General features: G+C 60.6%; 1 protein-coding gene across 2 annotated transcripts; it reads right to left on the bottom strand.

The window, feature by feature from the left end:
* Nucleotides 1–10645: 10645 nt before the first annotated feature.
* Nucleotides 10646–18412, bottom strand: TMC8 (transmembrane channel like 8). 2 transcript variants are annotated; one of them, XM_027052179.2, is made up of 15 exons: nucleotides 18252–18412; nucleotides 17911–18059; nucleotides 17409–17558; nucleotides 17034–17116; nucleotides 16392–16528; nucleotides 15924–16071; nucleotides 15399–15569; nucleotides 14965–15104; nucleotides 13426–13549; nucleotides 13025–13122; nucleotides 12657–12840; nucleotides 12356–12486; nucleotides 12103–12261; nucleotides 11595–11673; nucleotides 10646–11209 (listed from the first exon to the last, which is right to left on the bottom strand). In XM_027052179.2, the coding sequence occupies exons 1-15, from the start codon at nucleotides 18410–18412 to the stop codon at nucleotides 10952–10954; spliced, it is 2172 nt and encodes a 723-aa protein (XP_026907980.1). In that variant the 3' UTR covers nucleotides 10646–10951. The 2 variants fall into 2 exon arrangements, with proteins under 2 accessions (XP_026907980.1, XP_026907982.1); XM_027052181.2 differs by having other exon boundaries at nucleotides 12356–12414.
* Between the last annotated feature and the right edge of the window lie 1348 nt (nucleotides 18413–19760).

The following is a 19760-nucleotide window of genomic DNA, read 5'->3' as shown; positions in this document are numbered from 1 at the left end:
GTGAGGGAGGCAGGGGTGGCTGAGCTGGCCTCCCTTAGGCAGGGCCAGGGCAGGGCTCTCCTACCTCCCGCTGACCCACCCAGAAGTGCCAACCGCCCCTCTGGAAGCCAAGGGGCCTCTCACCTGGGGACACCAGCTTGAACGGGCTGGGGTGGCCACGGAAGTCGTTTTCAGCCTGGCTCCAATGCCAGGCTGACATCGGGGTAAGTGGGAAGAAGTTGGCAGACTGCCTGTAGTTCGGTCCCCGCTGCACGTGGACCTGTGGGTCCTTCCCGACAAGGCTAGAGGTGATGGGTGGGCTGCCTGAGGGCACCTGGCAGGAAATCTCCACCCTGGGGCCTGTGTCTCCGTCCAGCAAGGTGGAGTTAGCCTGTAGCTGAGACATGGGCTCCAATAGGGTGGAAGAGGTTAGCAAGGCATGGCTGCGTGACTTTAACACCCTCTCCCCAGCAAATTCCCTCGTTTCAAAGTGCCTGCTGGGCTTGGAGGCCTGTCATTGCTGCCTCCTCCAGGCAGCCTTCTGGATTACTCCATCTGTCTTTTTTTTTTTAATATTTATTTATTTATTTATCTATTTATTTATTTATTTATATTTTTGAGACAGAGAGAGACAGAGCATGAGCAGGGGAGGGGCGGAGAGAGAGGGAGACGCAGAATCCAAAGCAGGCTCCAGGCTCCGAGCTGTCACCACAGAGCCCGACATGGGGCTCGAACTCACAGACTGTGAGATCACGACCTGAGCTGAAGTCGGACGCTTAACCGACTGAGCCACCCAGGCGCCCTTCCATCTGTCTTATGTCTGGGTTTCAACCCTACTTGTAGTGTGTACCACACAATTTCACATTTGGTTTTGTTCTTATGGTACATTCTGGGTTGCCAGACTTACCAAATAAAAATACAGGATGCCCAGTTAAATTTGAGTTTCAGGTAAATAATGAATAATTTTTCGGTATGAGTATGTCCTGTGCAAAATTTATCTGGCAGCCCCTATTTATATTTTTTCAGTATTGACCCTTTTACTGGAATACATGTTCCTTCAGAACAAGAACTGTCACTTAGAAGAATCTGGATTCTAGGAGCTCCTGGGTGGCTAGTCGGTTGGGCGCCCAACCGGCTCAGGTCATGATCTCACGGTTTGTGAGTTTGAGCCCCGCGTCAGGGTCTGTGCTGACAGCTCGGAGCCTGGAGCCTGCTTCGGATTCTGTGTCTCCCTCTCTCTGTGCCCCTCCTCTGCTCGGACTCTGTCTCTCTCTCTCTCTCAAAAATAAAATAAAATAAAAATAAAAAAATAAAAAGGGAGTGACGTTCCGATCCATGCTACGGCACAGACGAACCTTAAAAACGTTATGCCCGGGGAAGGAAGTCAGACAAAAAAGGCAACATCTGTTCTATTCCGCTCGTGGGAAATGTCCAGAATAGGAAAATCCTGAGACAGAAAGCAGACTGGTAGTGGCCAGGGGCCGGCGGAGGGGGAAATGGGAAGTGACCGCTAGTTGTGTAGCGGCTTTCCTTTCGGGGTGATGGAAATGTTCTGGAACTAGATAGAAGTGTGGTTGCACAACATTGTGAATGCATCAGATGCTGTGAATCGTCACTTTAAAATGGTTAATTTTGTGCTAAGTGAAATTCACCTCACCTCAATTTAGAAAGGAGAAAAGTAGGGGAGGGGAGGGGGGAGGGAAAAGATAGAGGGAGGGAAGGAGGAAGAGAGAAAAAGAAGAAGAAAGGAGGAAGGAAGGAAGGAAGGAAGGAAGGAAGGAAGGAAGGAAGGAAGGAAGGAAGGAAGGAAGGAAGGAAAGAAACCCTACTGGATAAAAGTCTACCTCTGGGACTTAGACTCTTTTTTGTCCAGAATATTTTACTACAAAAACAAAATGAAATCAGGATGTGAGTAGGAAGCACGGAGAGGTTTGAACAGAGGTCGGGAGAGCGGACGCTGGATTCAACTTCTAGATTCAACAAGTCTGTCGACTGGAACTCGCAGGACAGGCGTTGGTGTGCCTCATGGTGACACCACCCATCTCGGGTTGGTTGGCTGAACCACCCGCTACAGGAGACGGCAGCTCCTAGTGCGCATGTCCAGCCGGGAGCGCATGCGCGGTCCAGGCATCTCCTAATGCGATAAAGTGCGCGCTTCGAGGACGCGCCGAGCTGGGGATTTCCTCACCGAGATAGAGACAAGTTAGGTGCCAAGTCGGCTGGCCCCGAGCTCGGACCTGATGCTGGACGGGGGAGGGAAGGGGGAGCTGAGACCTGAGACCGGGAAGGCCTGTCTGCCGCCTGGTATCAGAGGCCTCCTCTGCCAGACCCACCAGGGTGCCTGGGATGCCCGGCCCCTGCTCCCAGAGGGGTCAATGTCTGGTTTAAAGGGACCCTCGGAAGGCGAGGGTAAAGGGTATGACCCAGATCCACAGGGACCAGCTGAGCCAGAGAGAAAGATGCCACTTGGGAAAGCAGGATTCCGGAAGGAGACGGGACGCTCCCAGCCCCTGGAAAACCCAGGACCAGACCCATTGCCCGGCCACGCCCCGAAGGCGCTCGTCCATCAAGACGCGGAACTTGGAAGTAACTTCTTTGTTTTGTAGGCGGATCCTGGAATGGACCTGATGCAGAAGACATTTCTAAGAGCTTCCTACTGGCTGGCCCTCTCGCTGCCAATAGTGAATTCTCCAAGGCAGAGAGGCCAGGAGGAAACAGAACTGCTTTCGGAATGGGGGTTTGCGGGGGAGGGTCGGATTGTTCATGTTAATGGTGCCTGTTGAAGAATAGTGGGGGGGGGGGCGGGAAGGGCGCCTGGGGGGCTCAGTCGGTTGAGTGTATGACTTCGGGTCAGGTCATGACCTCAGGGCTCGTGAGTTCGAGCCCCCCCGTTGGGCTCTGTGCTGACAGCTCAGAGCCTGGAGCCAGCTTGGGATTCTGGGTCTCCCTCTCTCTCTGCCCCTCCCCCACTCGTGCTCTGTCTGTCTCTCTCTCAAAAATAAACATATAAAAAGGAGGAAGAAGCAAACTGGAAGACATATATGACTCTCTCTCTCTCTCTCAAAATAAATAATAAACATTAAAAAAATAGTGTGCGGGGGCAGTGCTTGGGGGCGTAGAGAAGAGGGTTTACCAAATCGAAATATATACCTTGTGCACCACCCTTGCCCCGCTGGGCACACTCGCTCTGGAAATCGCACCGCCATCAGAAAACTGCTCACCGAGCAGAGAACTGGAACCAACCAGAATGTTCTTCCTCCAGAGACATTTCCCAGGAGTCCTGAAGTTTCTGACCCCTAAGCATAGTTCTTTCTAGATCAGAGGTTCTCCACCAGAGGTGGCCTTGCTTCCAGGGGACCTTTGTGTCTGGAGACATTTTTTTTTTTTTTTTTTTTTTTTGCTCCCTTCAACGGAAGGAGGACCTATAAAAGTTCAAAGGAAAAGCTGGCCGCCTTTGTTTCCATTTCGATGGCCATTAATAGAAGCTTGATTTACATAAGCTCACAGACCAGAGTCCCGTGAGCTCTGTAAGGGGGGTGGGGGTGGGGTGCAGGGGGGGGGGGTCACTTTTCAGGACCGGCGGGCGGCGTGGTCTTCGTCTTTTGATTGTTTAGTTGATGCATTTAACCCACGGGTAGTGAGTGCTCCGGCACGCACTTAAAAATTCATCACCGCGTCAGAGCACTGGAATGATGCGGTGGAGTGGAGACAAGCCCACGCTCAGACCCGAAGCAGAGCCAGGCTGCGCTGGGCTGAGTGGGTGGCCGCGCAGAGCCTCCTTCTGTTGCTAAGGGAAGAAGGAAGCCCCTTGGGGTGTAAGCGGGGAGAGCGGAGCTGCCGCCGCCCCTGTGTCTAGGCCGCTCTCCAGACTTGTGTGTGTGTCATAACCGGAGGCTTGGAGATTTGAGTCCCAAACCCAAAGATCCAATTTCTTAGACCTAAGGTGGGGCCCAGGGATCTGATGCTGAACAGCCAGCCCACCTTTGAGGGTTGAATTGTGTCTTCCCAAAACATACCTTCCAGCCCTACCCTGCCCCCACCTCCGGGGGTAATTGGCTGCAGCCCCAAGGAATTAATACAGCACCCCCTCCAATGTGGCTCTTATGAAGTGGTCTAGAACGTCACTCAAAAATTCCAAACAGGTTTTAGGAACGAATGGGGGACAATCCGAGGTTCCTTTGCTCTCGCTCGGGGAGGGAGTTACGATCTAGCTTGGATCTATGCTTCAACCAGATCCCCCTCCCCCCACCTGCTGGATGAGAACATTGTCCTGTGTTCATGGCAGCCCCACGGGGACCCCCAGGCCCCCAGCTCCGCCTACCCTAGCTGTTGTCCCTGGTGCTGGGGGTCCCCCACAGCCTCCCCAGCACTGACCTGGGAGGACAGGGGTGGACTTCCCCTCGACACTTCTGGACTAGTCTCCCTCCTTCCTCCCTAAACACCATCCTGGAACCTCGTATCTTCAGACGTATTCTGCCCTGCTCCCCTGGGCTACCATTACCTAGAAACGCCCATCACTCCCTGAAGATTCTTGCCCCCGGTTCCCACGGTACCACACTTGCCCGAATTCTTGGGGATTTCATTTTTTTTTTTCAGTATATGAAGTTTACTGTCAAACTGGTTTCCATACAACACCCAGTGCTCATCCCAAAAGGTGCCCTCCTCAGTACCCATCACCCACCCTCCCCTCCCTCCCACCCCCCTCTTGGGGATTTCAAAACACACAGAGATACTCTTTCCAGTATCTTGGTTCTTCGGTTCCTTCACTTCCAATCTCTCGTGTCCAACTTTCTTGCTCCCACTGAGGCGTTTAGCCGCACAAGACTCCACTTCACTTAGCCAGTCCTCTGAGTCGCTCGGGCCAAAAACCTCGGGATCGTCTCCCGCGGCTCTTTCGCAGCACATCACCTAGTATCCTCAGCACGTGCCACTGGCCTGACCTCCAGAATGTCTTGATCGCTCCCCCCCCCCCCCCCCAGGGCTCTGGCTATCACCAAATCTCGCCTCTGGATCCGGGGAGCAGCCCGAAGGCCCCTGGGACGCCCCCGTGGTTCCCATCCCGTCTCTTCTCAACACAGAACCCACGAAGGGGAAAGCGGCCCAGGTCTTCGGCGCAAACCCTGCCCCTGTAACTGCTCAACCCTCCTCCCCATCAAGCTCTCCCCTCCCTACTGCTTCCTGCGTTCAGGCCTCACCGGCCATTTCCTCCTCCAGCTTGGGTGTCTCCTTCTCAGTGACGATCTCCCAGTAAATGCTGCTGCCCCCGCCCCGCCCCACCCCATACTCCCTTCTCTTACCTGCTTGCTTTTCTCTAGAACGTACCACATCCCAGCACACTGTGCAAATCGCTTATTTTCGCTGTTGTCTGTGTCCCCCCTCCCAGCCCCACTGGAAAGTAAGCTTTGTGAGGACAGGAGACCTCTGTTTTGCTTCTGCACCTGTGTATCCATCTTGGGGCCTAGAACAGTGCCTGGCACTGAACAGGTGCTCCAACAGGCTGTGCTGAATGAATGAATGATTTAGCAGCTGGTCTCTCAGGAGTTGGGTTAGCAAGGGTTGTTGGGTAAGACTCTGAGCAGAAGGCAGGGGCGGGGCAGGGGGGGCAGACGGGGGGGGGGGGGGGAGGGGGAGGGGGGGGACAGGTACTTCCCGGGGTCGGGGACAGGAATGTCTGCCGCCTCAAGCTGCTGTCTCTTTTTAGCAGAAACACCACAACTGACGCGTTTGTTTTTAAAGCGAATGAGGAAATGATAGTTCTGCCTCTGCCGCCTTCGCGCGAGGCCCACCCTTCAGTGGAATAGGGGCAGGTGCCAATTCTGTGACCCAGTGACCCAGGGAAGGTAACGGTTGAGATAAGTCAGGGAGGCGCGCCAGCCCCCAGCCTGGTGGAGAGGAGGAGGTGACCCACCACCTTGACCTTAAGGGTCACAGGGCTAGAAATGGGGGCGGGGGCAGAGCAGGGCGGGAGGCAGGCGCGGAGGCGGGCCCAGGAGCGTGTCCCCCCCCCCCCCCCCCCCCGGTTCTGTGGTTCTGTACCGCCCCCTGGTGGAGAGCGGGGACCCTGCCACCCTCCGGCTGCCTCTGAGAGTAAGTCAGACTCCCTTGGCCGGACCTCTGAGGAAGCCTGGACTTCCTCTTCCTCTGGGCAGAGACGCCCCACTGGAATGCCCCCAGCCCTCTCTGGGGCCACCCCCACCTGGCAGAGCTGGGGGGCTCCAGGAAGGGCTCCTGTTCCAGATCGGGCCCCTGGGGTAAAAAGACTGGACACGCCTGCCCAGGGACATGCGCGCTGCTCCCTCTCCCTCCCCCACCACAGCCCAGGTGGAAGCCAGCACTCTCCTGGCCCCATAGCCCCTGGAGGTCCCACACCGGCCTGCTCACCCCGCTCCTCTCCGCACCCCCCCCAAGACCCCGCAGGAGTTGAGGCCAAGTTCCAGAATCGTCCAGCTGTCTGCCAACAAACACCCCCTCTCTATCAGCAACCTCCACCAGCCGTCTCCTTCACGGGGGCCACTCGCCCTCCTCCTGCTCCGCAGAGAAGCTGCTGGTGGCTTCCAGAGGCGAGGGTGATAGGGGAGTAAGCAGAGAGCCCAGGACGCAGAGGCCACCCCGAGAGCCTCCTGCCGAGGCCAGAAGGGAAGCCTAGGACTCAGCAAGCGTCTTCACTCACCAAAGCTCTTTCGAGGCCTCAACATTTGGTGTCATCAGTCATTTTGTGGATGAGTACATAGCGGGCCCAGAATGATGCCGCGATCGGTAACGGGGCCACAAGGGGCTGGTCTGAGACCCAAGCCCACGTCTCTCCCTCTCTCCTGCGCTTCCAGAAGTGTCTGTGCCTCCAGGTCCCTCTCCTGTGCTCACTGGCACCCCTGCACGAGCCTGCTTCCCCGAGGCCCTGGCAGGGCTCCCTTCTGCCCCCCGCGCGATGTCCCCAGTGGCTCACCCAGCAGGGCCAAGCAGAGCAGCTGAAGGAGCCTCATGCCTCTGCTGGCAGAGGACCCTCTGCTCAGGCTCACGAGAGCTCCCTCAACAGGGCCACCTCCACTCTGGGGCCCCTAGGAGGCTCCCAGGGTGGGTTCCTGCAACAAGGAGATAACCCGGAGGCCACAGCACCCCATGGGCTCAGCAACCAGGGCTGGGCCCAGAACAGCTAGGCCCCCGCACCGCCCCCCCGGGGAATTAGTAGGCCCCTGGGCCTGGGAACTAAACCAGGGCTTACACTCAGCTGCCATTGCTGGGCTGTAGGGGCCTGGGCCTGTTTGGTAGGTAGATGTTGGCGTCGTAAACCCTGGAATATGTATGTTACTGGCAGAGGGGTATTAAGGTTGTTAGTATATATTTTTCAGTGTATTTATTTATTTTGGGAGAGAGAGAGAGACAGAGGCAGAGAGAGAGGGAGGGAGAGAGAATCCCAAGATGCGGGGCCAGAACCCACAAACTGCACGATCATGACCTGAGCCAAAATCAAGAGTCTGATACTTAACTGAGCCACCCAGGTGCCCCAAGGTTGCTAATCTTCTGATTTGAGATGGGGTCATTATTCTGGATGATGGGGATGGGCTGTTATTCTTTCCCCAACCCCCCCCCCCCCCCCACCCAGGGGAGTCTGACTTACGGGCAGGGTATCTGGTGGGATGAACCCGCTGGAGACACAGGCAGGAGAGGCCATCTCTGCTCATGTCACACCAGTTCGTTAGTGACCCCCTGTCGGGCACCTGCTGGGTGGCTGACACTGGGCTCAGCCCCCAAATTAGAGCTCAGACTGGATGAGGCCCCTGGTCACCCCCGGACGGTGATGCAGTGTGGCAGGCACGGTGCTCCAGGACTGCCCTTGAACTCAGAGTGGCATGGGGGCCCTTTCTCACACCTGCGGACAGTGGTCATTCCCCAGGACCGATGCCAGCCAGTCTAAAAGGAGGCCAAACCACATCACGTACGGGTGGCATGCATGGCCTTTTTAGCAGTGTGCAACAGAGCTCACCGGATCTGGGGAGAAGGGTGGGAGTGAGCCAGGAAAACAGAGAACACTAAGGCCAGACCAGGGCTGGGGGTGCTCAGGGCAGGGGGCTCAGGGCCGCCTGGAGCGAGGGAGCAGGTAAGGTGTGGCAGCCGGGCTCCTCCTGAGCCAAACCTGGGGCTGCTGGGCCGGCGGGACCTCTTTATAGCCACGTTCAATTAGGGTGTTCAATTAGGGTGCCCCATTGTGACAGCCTTCCTCAGGGAAGATGTCCCGCCCCCAGCGGACCATTTGCTTCTGGTGGGAGCTGTTCTTCCTACCAAGCTTCACAGGCTGACCACATGCCCATGCCCCATACAGCCCAGGGGTGAGCACCTGACCCAAGGAAGGCAGGGACAGCTGCCTCTGGGTACCCCGGCCCTGCTCAGGGAAAGCCACTGGGGCCTGTGACATCTGGGCACGTTGAGAAGCTGGTCTAACGGATGACCCTGCCACCTGTGAGCAGCAGGAAGGATGAGGGGCCTGTAGCCAGAGCCCAGGGGGCAGATGGCTTGGAGCTCACCTGGGGACTAGATGGGTCAGCGCCTTGGTGGCTCCCCTTCTCCCCAGCAGGCCAGAACCAGCATCTGTCACTTGCCCCCCAGATCGTGGCTCGTTCCTCGAGGATGTGCCCCGTGGGATCACCTACCTCCCTGCATTTGGGGAGCAAGGGTACCTCCCCTCAGTTTCCTAGCCAAATTCCCTTTCACAAAGCCTGTCCTCACTCTGCTGACATGGTTGGGGGAAGGAATCGAAGGAATTAATGATTGCAGAAGGACAGAAGGATGGTCTAGGTTGCTGCCCACCTGTCTCCCGGGGAGGCCCCGAAGCTCACGTCTTTTCCTCCATGTTGTGCTCCGGGGATGGGGTCTGAGCTCAGGCAATTCATGAGAAGCCTCCTCCTTCCATCCAGGTCGGAGGAGAGGTGGTGGGCGGACCCGAGGAACATTCCCCCCAGGACTTTGATGGCTAGGGCATCTCTCCTGCCCCAGCCAGGAGCCCTCTCCAGCGACCACCTGTGTCGGTGTTTTCAGAGGAGGCTGGTCCTCTGAGCTCTTCTGTCTCTTCTCTCTGCAGGCTGCATGTAGGACGGGACTCATCAGGACCCAGGTCACCTAGAGTGTGTGGAGCTGGGGCTATAATACAACCTCAGTTACTCAAGGCACACATCAGGACACTTGATAAGTAATTGCTCATTTAACCCTCAGAGGAGGGTGCCGTGAGCCCCACGTTGTGGCTGAGCAAACGGGCCCAGACTTTGATTGTCTTCTCCCTGGTGTTGCACTTGCCCGATTCTCAGCAAAGGTTTGCTGAAGCATGAGAAAGTGATAAGGAAAGGGCCCTGGTGTTTCGGTGCAGCCTTCTACCACTCTGGGCCAGAAGAGCATCACCCCCGGAGGCTCATCACCAGACGGTGCTGGGCTCCACCCTGAGTTTCTGTTCCGGATCCGTGGAGCCTGAGAAGATGCATTTCTACCAAGCTCCCACGGGATACTATCGCTGCAGGTCAGGGCCACTCTCGGTCTTGTTAATAACATGTGTCACTTTCACCCGAGACAGGCCAATGGCCCTCCCCTGACCGAGCACACAGCACCACGTGTTTCCCCGGAACAGGGCCCTGCAGTTGTTGACAGACTGACGGGTCATGTGGCACCGGGTGGGTGAGAGAGGACAGCGACGGGAGGAGGTGAACCGGTCCAACCTCCAATGCCCACGTGAGGGCCTGGGCCCGAGGGCAGTGGGCCAGAGCCGCCTCCAGCCTGGGAGTCCTGCCGGGTGCCAGGCTGCCGGAGGAAGTAGAGGTTTTCCAAGCACGTCATGGGGTTTCTCCTGACCCTCCCTCCTGAAAGTTCTTGGGGCCAGCATTCTCAGCCCTGGCTGCGGGGGAGAGTCATCGGGCAGCTTTAGAAAGTCCCGATGCCCGGCCGCTGTCTGCACCTGGGCCGAGCACATCAGCAGTCCTGGCACAGGGCCAGTTCTCTAAGGCTGAGAGTCACTGCAGGGGTGGGGGTGGAGGCCCTGGGCTGCCTCCCTGCTCCATGGCCCACTGGCTCCACCCCCTCCCCAGGCTGACTCTCGGGTGTGTCCAACAATGCAGGTCTGCACTTGTCTCACAGCTCTTGTGGGGCGCCGCCCTGCCACCAGCCCCGCCACTCCTCGAGGTCAACTGAACGTGAGGGCGGGGGTCTTGGGGGGCATGGAGGAGAGTTAGAGAACAGGTTCTGTAGAAGCTAGGGCCAAGGGACCTCTGTTCCGGGTTCCTGAGGAGGCCCACTTTGTTGATGTGGGGTCCTGGGTCAGAATAGAAGACCCTGAAGAATCCTGCCAGGGAGAGGCTGGCCGTGGACCATCTGTTACTCAGACTCGGGTAAGGTCTGGAAGCACCCCTGCCCCCCCCCCCCCTCCACCCCGGTCAGGGGGCAGGAATGCACCATGCTGGTGTAGTGTGGCTCTGGGCCCAGCTCTGCTGCTTGGTGACTCCAGCATCACTTGTGGGTCTCAGTACTCTCATAGGTGGAGAAGGGATAGCAGGAGGCTGGTTGGGGGTGAGGGGCGCAGGGGGCAGCAATGTGCACTCAGAGCACAGCAAGCCCCTAGTGCAGGCGTGCTCAGCGGCGGCCCGGTCTTGCCCTTCGCGTAGATGTCAGCGGCGCTCCCCACAGGAAACACTTTCTGAGCACTTCCGGTGGGTGTGTATTTATAGATCGCATTCGTGGGTTACTATGCTAATGTATTATGTACGTTATAAACCATCCAACAAAAAGAGAAACTTTACAGGACCGGGCTAAAAATAGAAATACAAGTTACCATATTTTCCTGCTGCCCGGGGGCTCTCCTGCGTCCTGCTGGAAGGCCCACTGAGAGGGGCAGTGTTGTCCGGCACGGGGAGGGGCAGGAGCTTGGGGCCAGGGGGACTCTGGTGGGGGAGGTGGGTTGAGCCCCGGGGAGGCTCCGGGCCCGAGGCAGGGGTCGACGCTACAGCTCTGAGCCGCTGGGAAGGCGGAATCTACGCGCGGGGCCCGGGTCACCGAAGAGCCCAGGGGGATCCTCGAGGCAAGGTCCGGGCCTGGGGGTCCTGGGGCCCGGGGAGCCGGGGCACGGGAATCCAGGGCAGAAGGATCGCGGGCGCGAAGCTCGGGAGTGAAGGGCCTCGGGCCCCACAGAGTCGCCGGAGCCCGGTTCCGGCAGCAGCCGCGACAGGTCCTCCACCAGGTGCCACTTTTCCTGGACTTGCTGCGGGGGTTGGGGGAGAGCGAGCGGCCGGTAACGAGCGGCGCCTTCACCCCGGAGCCGGCCGGGACGAGCAGCCGGCCCCGCAGCTGCACCTACGAAATCCGCCGTGCCGGGTCCCCTGCCCCGCCCCTGCCCCGCCCAAGCCTCGCCCCACCCAGAGGCCACGCCCCACGCCTCCGTGAAGCCAGAGACCACGCCCCCAGTAGTACCGCCTCCAGAAAGAAGCCACGCCCCCCACCAGGGCCCCGCCCCTCCCTCAACCAGAGCCACATTCTATCAACCCCGCGTTCCCAAGCCTAAGGCCATAGGCCTGTCATCTGGCTCCCGGCCTGAGGCCACGCTCCGGGGCGAGGTGTGACCCCTCCCCAGCCCAGCGGACACTCACCCACACCAGTTGCTTCCGGATCCGCTGGATGGCCCTCGCATTGGCCTGGGACTGGGAGACGCAGACGGTCAGGACAAGGCTTTGGACAGACAGGAATCCAAGGTCAGCTATCCCTGGAGGGCAGGTGCCTCCCCTACTTCCTCTCTCCCCACCCCAGTGTCTTAACGCCTTCCGGGGTTCTTCTGTCTGCAGACACCTTTCTCTCTCCTGTCCTTCCTCCCCCTGGCAGCCTCTTTCCTCTAAAGGGCCGTAAGAATACCTCAACTGCAGGTTTTTAGTGTGCCTGCAGGAGGGATCATGTGTCTCCGTGGGTCACACAAGGTACCTGCTCGAGGGGGCTGCCCAGGGCTACCTGCCTTTGGGCCCAAGCTCTGTCCTCTAGGACCCTGCCCCCCTGCCTCTCCTTGTCTTGCTCCCAGATCCCATGAGAGTGTCTGGGGGTGCTCATCGAAGGACGGACGCCCTCCCAGGTGTGCCCCCTCTTGGCCCCTGCTGGCCTGAGAGGCACCTGAGCAGGATGAGGACGGGGAAGCTGAAGGCGTGGGAGCCCAGGTAGCGGAGGGCACGCTGGCCAGAGGGCGGGAGCCGGAGGGCCATCAGCTCTGGGACCACCTGCCAGGGGGCCGCGTAGTTGGCGAAGAGGCCGCAGTCCCAGGAGGAGTGGATGCTGGGGAGAGACAGCCAGGGTGGGGCTGGCGTCAGGGCCCCGGGCGAGGAGGGGCTGCCTGCCCCCCAGCCTCGGGCACCTCTGCTGCCCTCACCTGCTGACCACATAGCCCAGAGGCACGACGGCCAGGAGCAGGCCCAGGATGAGCACCAGCTGGAAGAAGAAGGTGGAGCTGGAGGCGCGGAATCTTCGGGGAGAGGCCTTGGAGTTCCTCATCAGGGTGTACTGGGGGAGGCGGCAGCAGGTGGGGAGGCTGTGAGCCGGGGGAGCCCGAGGCCCAGGGCAGTGCCACTGGGGGGCTGGGCGGAAGCGGGACGGGAGCCGGGCTCCGCTGCCGCTGGCTCAGGCGCCCACGCAGTGCCCCTCCGGCCCCCTCCCAGCCCACGAGCCCTCACCTTCTTGATGTAGAAGGTGAGGAAGATGAAGACACTGTTGAGCAGAGGCAGCAGGGGACAGTAGAAGAGGCCCATCCAGGTGATCGTCTGGCCGGCCACAATGTCCAGGACATTCTTGGGCACCAGGAACTCTTCCCGGTCCAGCCAGACCCAGAAAGAGCCTGAGAACCGCTCCACCAGCAGCCTGGGGGAGGGGAGCGTCCAGATACCCACAGCAGTCGTGACCACTGACCGTCACACACTCAGTCGCGCCGAGCGTGTGGTGGGAAGAACTGCTCACCCTTGGCTGTGGCCACCGGCCATCCCCCAGACACGCCCGGGTCACCCCCGCCGCCCCCAGGTCTCCCCATGGTGTCCCCGGGGCTCACCTCCTAGGCAGGCTGACAAAGAAGGCAAAGGCCACCGTGAGGAGGAAGTTGAAGATGCTCAGCTTGTACAGCTCTTCCCCGACCGCGTTCTCCCAGCACTGGAGCAGAGGGGCACGTGTCACCCAGGGTCCCCGGCCGCCCCTCGCCCACCCACTGGGGGCCTCTGTGTTGTAGGAGCCCTGCCTGGACCCAATAGGATTGCTAAGTTAGAACGGGGGCCTCCAGGGGAAGAGCTGAGCAGGGACCCCCCTCCGCCCCCCCCCCCCCCAGCTAGGGCTGCCGCCCTGCCCAGCGTGCTGTGAACAGTGCCCCCTGGAGGAGTGCAGCGCGCTCTCTCCCAAAGGTGAGACCGGAGAGGGACGAGGACAGAAGGGACAGGCCTGGATGGAGCCACCAGCCACCTGGTAATCACAGGCGTTGTAGCCGAAGGACTCACAGCTGGTCTTGTTTCTGCCAAGGCACAGCACAGTCTGGCCCAGAGAGAAGGAGAACATTCCCAGGCTGGCCAGCTTCAGCACCACGCACCTGGGGGGGGGGGGCGGGGGGGACCGTGTCAGGGGAAGGGGCTCGGGTACGTGGGCACAAGCCACCCAGGTTACATGTGCGGTTGAGCTCCGTTGGAGATCATGTCTCTCCGGGGTCCGGCGCACTCTGATTCCAGAGCCCGGCCGACTTCCAGCCTACTCTGTCCGGTGGCAACGTCGCCCAAGGTGTGTTCCCCAGAATCGTGGTCTCCAGATGATTCATGAGGCAAGGGTTCTGTTTTTAAATCAGCGTGGGAGACACTGTGTAGCCCAGCTGCCCCCCCCCCCCCCCCCCCGCTGTCACACTTGGTTTAGAGTTTAATATTCTCGCAGCAGGTGAGAGCTCCGTTCCTACCCTAGCCCGCTTACACGGTCTCACGTAGCACAAACATGCCCACGGGCACTCCTGAGTGTTGCATGACTGGATCACACAGGCAGGATGGCTTTTAACCCCAAACCGTCTCATGCGCATTATAGCTAAGTGTAGACTCTCAGCTGACATGTGACACGAGTTTGGCTGCGAACAGTGGTTCTGTTGAGGGAGGCTGGGAGGCAGGGCGGGTGGGGGCTTATTTTTTATCTTTGCTTTTTGTCAGCATTTTGAAGTTTTTTTTTTTTTTTTTTTACCACGTGCGTGTGCTATTACCTATTCCAAAAATAAAGTTTCAAGCCACAGTCAGCCTTGGAGGAAAGCTGGATGGGCTCCAGACAGCTTCTGCACAGGGGAAGCAGGAGAGAAAGCCGGCAGAGCCAAGCAGGGGGGTGGAGGGGGAGACGGAAATGCTGAGCTGGAGTCTGCAGGGGCTCAAGGAGGGGCTTGGGGTCCAAGGCGAGATCCTCGTCCTGAGTGGGGAGACAGAGCAGAGCATGGGGGTCGAGGGGGGGGGCTTGCATTTGAACCTGCACCCAACGGACATGGTGAGCTTGCCTTTGGCTGAGGCACTTGACCCGTGCGAGCCTCAGTTTCCTCATCTGTCAATTCCCATTTGACAGATGAGGAAACTGAGGCTCGCACGGGAATGAGGATGGTCCCGACTTCACAGGTGAAGGTTGTCAAGGTGAGGGGTGGAAACCCTCGGGGCATGTGGGTGCTGTGTGCCTCCCACCTTCCTGGTTTTCCCGGGCAAGAGGCTGGTTCCCAACCCCTCCTGGCTGTTTTGTCACTGGCCCCTCCGAATGGCTGGTGCTTGGTCCAGGCAGCTGGCTTACTTTAGAAGGAAGGGACTGGAAAGCTTTAGACGGAGGCTCTTGAGATGTTTCTGGAAGCTTCTGCATACCTTCCCTTGCTCGGGACCACTGGTGCCAGGCGGTAACCAACACGGGCAGCAGGACGCGGCGTCCTCAAGTGCCCCCGGGCCCTCCGTTCCTTCCCCTCCACACGCTGTTCCCCCTGTCACCCCCAAGGATGGCACTCACCAGATAAGGGTGAGGTTGACCTCAGTGTTGGGAGGGTAGTTCTCCAGCTGGATGAGGAAAACAAAGAGCAGGGGACCCACAAAGTTGACCAGGGCGATGACCCCCGGGGGCAGGTACTGTAGCAGCACGAACAGAGACTCCTGCGGGGAAAAGCAGGTAAGGGGGTGCGCACGGGCTGGGGGGGTCCCCAGCGGCTCCCTCGGGCCCTACAACCCCCTCAGATGTAACTGGTGCGGGCCTGGCGTCTGGAAGCCCGCGGGCTATTCGCGGCTGGAGGCTATCGCGGGGACAGGCGCTCTGGCCTGGTCGTGGCCTCAGGCGGATTGTTTTCAACCTCTCTGAGCCTCAGCTTGCTCATCTGCAAAGTGGGACCGCCCCGTCTCCCCGCCAAGTTCTAGCCGGGATTAAATGCATGCGCGTCAGTTGCCAGGCACCTCTTTGTTGTCCTGTGAGTACTTGGTGGCCCAGAAGATGGCGCTGATGGCCCCGACCACCAGGAGCCCGATGAGGACATTGACCCGCAGGTAGGTGAGCAGGTGGCAGGCCCTCTGGGTCCGGGTCTGCTGCTGCATCAGCAGGAATCGACGCCCTTCCTCCAGCTCCACCTGTCATGGGGGCGGGGACACAGACAGGTGGGGGCTGGGTGCTGCGTGCGTGGAAGGGGCGGGTGCCCTCAAACAGCGCAGGCCCAGGTCCGTGTTGGTCAGGAGACAGGCCGCCAGCATCCAGGCAAGGTTGGGGCGACCCTGGGGCGGGGGCAGGCTGAGGGCTGGTGGCCGGTCTTATCTAGACCGCCGCACCTCGCACCGTGTGCGTCTGCTCACATCCAAACAGCGGCACAGCCCCACCTCCGGCTGGAACGCCCTACGCACGCGCGTGTGCACACACCCCCGACACACGCTTCCAAACCACGGCCGCTCACAGACCCAGTCGTACGCGCACCACACGCTTGCACACACCTTGAACTCGTTGCTGATCTCGTGCTTCTTGATGGTGGCTGCTTCCTGTCCCCGGATACAGAAGTCCCAGGAGGAGAAGACTTTGACACTGACAGGTGACCTGTAGTCTTGGCCCAGAAACAGCCTCTGTGGCAGCTCCTTTACCATCCTGGAGGGGGCCGGAGGCCAGGGCTCATGGGGGAGGGGCCTCTGCCCTGGCTCAGGTCTGGGGTGGGAGGCCCCCGACAGTCCTGGGGGCAGCCTGTGGCCTCAGCTATCATTGGGGGTGGGGAGACAGGGGCGGTGTCCCCTGTCCCTGAGCTCTGCAGCTGGGGACACGGAGTTCAGGCCCTGGAGCCATAGATGAGCCTTAGGGAACAGGGGCCGGGCCCTCCTGCTAACTTGGGGGTGCCATGCCAGGGGAGGGGCGATCAGGGAAGACCCCCCCCCCCCCCGGGAAGGAGGTAGAGGCCGGGGCTCCGCTCTCACCGCTGCAGAGTCCCACAGAAGCAGAGGAACAGGCAGGCCAGTGGGCTCAGGAGGTAGGCCAGGCGGATGCTGTAGGCCGAGCTGCTCTCCGGGCCTGCCCGGTATGCGCCATAGAAGAGGTAGGTGGTGTTGAAGGCCTGGGGATGCGGATGACAAGGACCGGGTCGGGTCGTGCAGGTGTGTGCTAAGTGTTTTCCAGGTCTCGGCTCTTTAACACTCACAGCACCCGCATCAGGTAGGGAGTGAGAGCCTCCCTATGTTACAGTCTCAGAGCAGTTAGGCAACTTGCCCAAGGCCACACAGCTTCGAGGAAGAGACATTGGCACATGGGAGTCTATACGGTAACCCCTCAGTGGCACCCAGGGGTGACGGTGGGGTGGTGCTTAGTCCACAGGCCTGGACGCTCCCCCAGCTGGGCTCTGAGGGCCATGGGCAAGTGTCCAGGGGCCTGGGCTGTGCATACTGGCCTCAGCCTTTCTCTGACCCTGTCACTGTCCCCGCCAGCCTGTTTGTGTAGAACCATTTCTCTAGAAGCCAAAATGCCTTTGGAGGGACTGGGGTCCTCTTAGACTGCGGTCCCCGGGGCCAGTTCTCCAGGTCCCCCAGCCCCCCTGGCCCATAGTGAAGGCAGAATCCACTCACCCTGCCGGTTAAAACATTCCAAAGTTGATTGTGGAATCTGGGAACACCAGTCTGGGGCTGGAGGCCACCAGGGCACTGGAGGGCTGTCGGGAGGGAGAGGAAACCAATAGGGAAGTGTCCCCAAGGGACATCTACTCCATAGCCCCCAGTCCTGGGGAGGCCCGAGCGGGGCCCTGAGGATATGTTGGGAGGTATGTCATGAACACGGCCCGGCAGGGAGGGTCCCAGGGCTGGACTCATGCAGGAGGATGCCTGGGACCGGGACACAGAGGGTAGGGCTGTCCCAACACCCTGAGCCCCGGACCAGCCCCTCAGCGTCCCCGGGGGTGCCTGTGGGCTCCGGGACACTATTCCCTCGGCGGGTATGGCACTCACTGAAGTTAAGGGAGGGGCCTGTGTCAGGGGGGCGGAGCCAGACCAGGGGCAGCAGCACGAAGCCTGCAGTCAGGAGCACGGTCAGCAAGTTGAGCAGCAGCAGGAAGCGAAGGAAGGTGAAATAGGACTGGATTCCGGTGCCAAAGAGGCCTATGAGGAGAGGAGGGGGTCCTTCAGGGCCGCACCGAGCCAGGGGCCCCCCTGAGAATCCGAGGGCTGTGGGTGGCCAGCCTCGCGGGGACCTCGGTTTAAGGGCCCTGCCCTGGAGGCTGCCCTAGCAGTACCTCTGATGGCCACCAGGGGGTGCTGCCATCTATCGAGTTTTGCGCCCCGCTTGGGGCGGAACTGATGCGGATGATGGGATGGGGGGCGATGGTTGTTGGTGGGGGGGGGGGGTCGGTGAGGGGGGAATGGCAAACGGGCTGGTGCCCTCCTTGGGCTTCTAAACTGGACACGGAGACTCCAGAGAGGGGAGGTGGGGGTGAGGGCGCGCGGGTCCTACCCCCGATCTCGTAGAGGGCGTCTTCCCAGAGGCCGAAGCCCCCGACCAGCCTCCGCGCTGCCTCCCCTAGGCGCCGGCCCGCTGTCTGCCCCCTGCGCCGCCATCGCTGCCAGCGAGGGGTCTTCACCCCCCGGGGCTCCCGCAGCTGCCTGGGACGGGGTGGCGATGGGGGCGCCCTTGAGTCACCCGCTGTGCCCACCGGGCCAGGCAGAGCAGGGCCACGGGGCAGAGGACTTTTCCCACTGCCGGTGACTCGTACCCTCATTCAACAGGTGCTTCCTCTCGGGGCTCCCCCTCCCCCACCGTCTGATCTCCAGCCGTGTGGGTCCGCGTGTACCCACCGGATGAAGCGCTTGTCCACCATGGCATACGGCAGCCCCCGGACTTGTGCCTGGGAGGACCACAGCCGCCCAATCTCTTGCTCCCCCAGCTCCTCCACCCCTGGCTCAGGCGCTGGCTCCCCGGGGTCCTGGCCGGACCGCGCTGCCGGCCTCCGCAGCATCTCCGCGGTGGGGTTGGGGTTGGGGGCGCCGGGCCGCCCCGCCCCTCCTCCCAGAAGGGCTGGGGGCTGCCTGTCGGGCGGGCTTCAGGGTCGTGGCCCTGGCATGGCCAGAGATGAAGAGAAAGAACTCAGCCGGAGCAGGCCTGGACTCAGTCCCCATCCACATCTCAAAGCGACACACAGCCAGAGGCCTCCGTTTCCCTGTTTGTCCACGGGGGAGAAAGGTCCAAAGGGCACAGAAAGATGGGACTGTCACAGACACAGACAAAGCCAGGTGTGGCCACAGATAAGTGCGAGGGGGCCCAAGGCCTGCTGTACCCCAGTTACACCTGCTGCCCGTGGGGTCACCCTTTGGCAAGACCATTCCTGTTCTCGGGGTGCTAATTCTCCCATTGGGAACGGGCCCCAAACCCTGACGGGTCCAAGGATCCGGCATCCTGTGGCAGCACCGATTGGGATGTGCTGGGACTGGGTCTGCCGGGTGCCCCCAGGGACCCCAGATGAGGGGGCGTGGCTATGGTCTCAGACTTGGGAACCGGACCCTAATAAGCAGGCTCTGACCCCCACCCCTTCAGCAGCCCTCGACCTCGGTTTTCTCTTTCACCCCCTCACGCTCTGCCTCCTTCCCCCCAGTGTGGGCCCAGCTCACCTGGGGACAAGGGACCACCTCTCCGGAGGAGCCCCCTCCTTCGACCGGGTCCCGCCAAGCCAGGCGGGACTGTGAGGGAGCCGAGGGGAGAGGGGTCACATGACAGGAACCCCAGCTCTCCCGCCGTCTCCTCCCCCCTCCACTCCTCGCCCCCACCTCGGCAGTTTCCTCCGCTTTCGCTGGGGCCGCCACTTCCTGCGGCGCGCGGGGAGGGGTGGGGCGGGCGAGCAGGTGGGAAGCGTGGTGGGGCAGCCTCCCGGCGGGCGGCTCGGCTGCGCCCTGGGTTGGGGTCGCGCCCTCCCCTCCCCGCGGCTCCTGCGGTTGCCGCCTTCCTCGCCCCCGCCCCGAAGCGAGGGCGCTCCTGGGTGCTCGCCCGGACCCGCTCCCTTTACACCCGGGAAGGTGGGGGGGGGGGGTGGCTTCTTATCTGCGGGTCCCAGTTTGTCCTCTCGGGAGAGCGCGATAGTGGCCTAACGGGTGGGCCCCATCACTTAGGGCTGCTCAGTTTCCAGAAGCCCTTGGCGTTCCTGGCAATGAGGACAAGGCAGGGACCTAGAGCCTGGCCTATAGTGAGGGCTCAGGAATTGGCACCTTTGGGGCGGCTGAATCTTCTGCCAGCAAATCGTCTAAGAGCCATCTCGGCCATTTCTCTCTCCCAGGATCCCCTGGGGTCATGCCCTTCCTCCTTGCTCCCTCTAC

The sequence above is a fragment of the Acinonyx jubatus genome, chromosome E1 (genome assembly GCF_027475565.1).
Source record: "Acinonyx jubatus isolate Ajub_Pintada_27869175 chromosome E1, VMU_Ajub_asm_v1.0, whole genome shotgun sequence".
Lineage (NCBI taxonomy): Eukaryota > Metazoa > Chordata > Mammalia > Carnivora > Felidae > Acinonyx > Acinonyx jubatus.
Note: the sequence above shows the minus strand (reverse complement) of the source record. Positions and strands in the feature narration are given on the sequence as shown.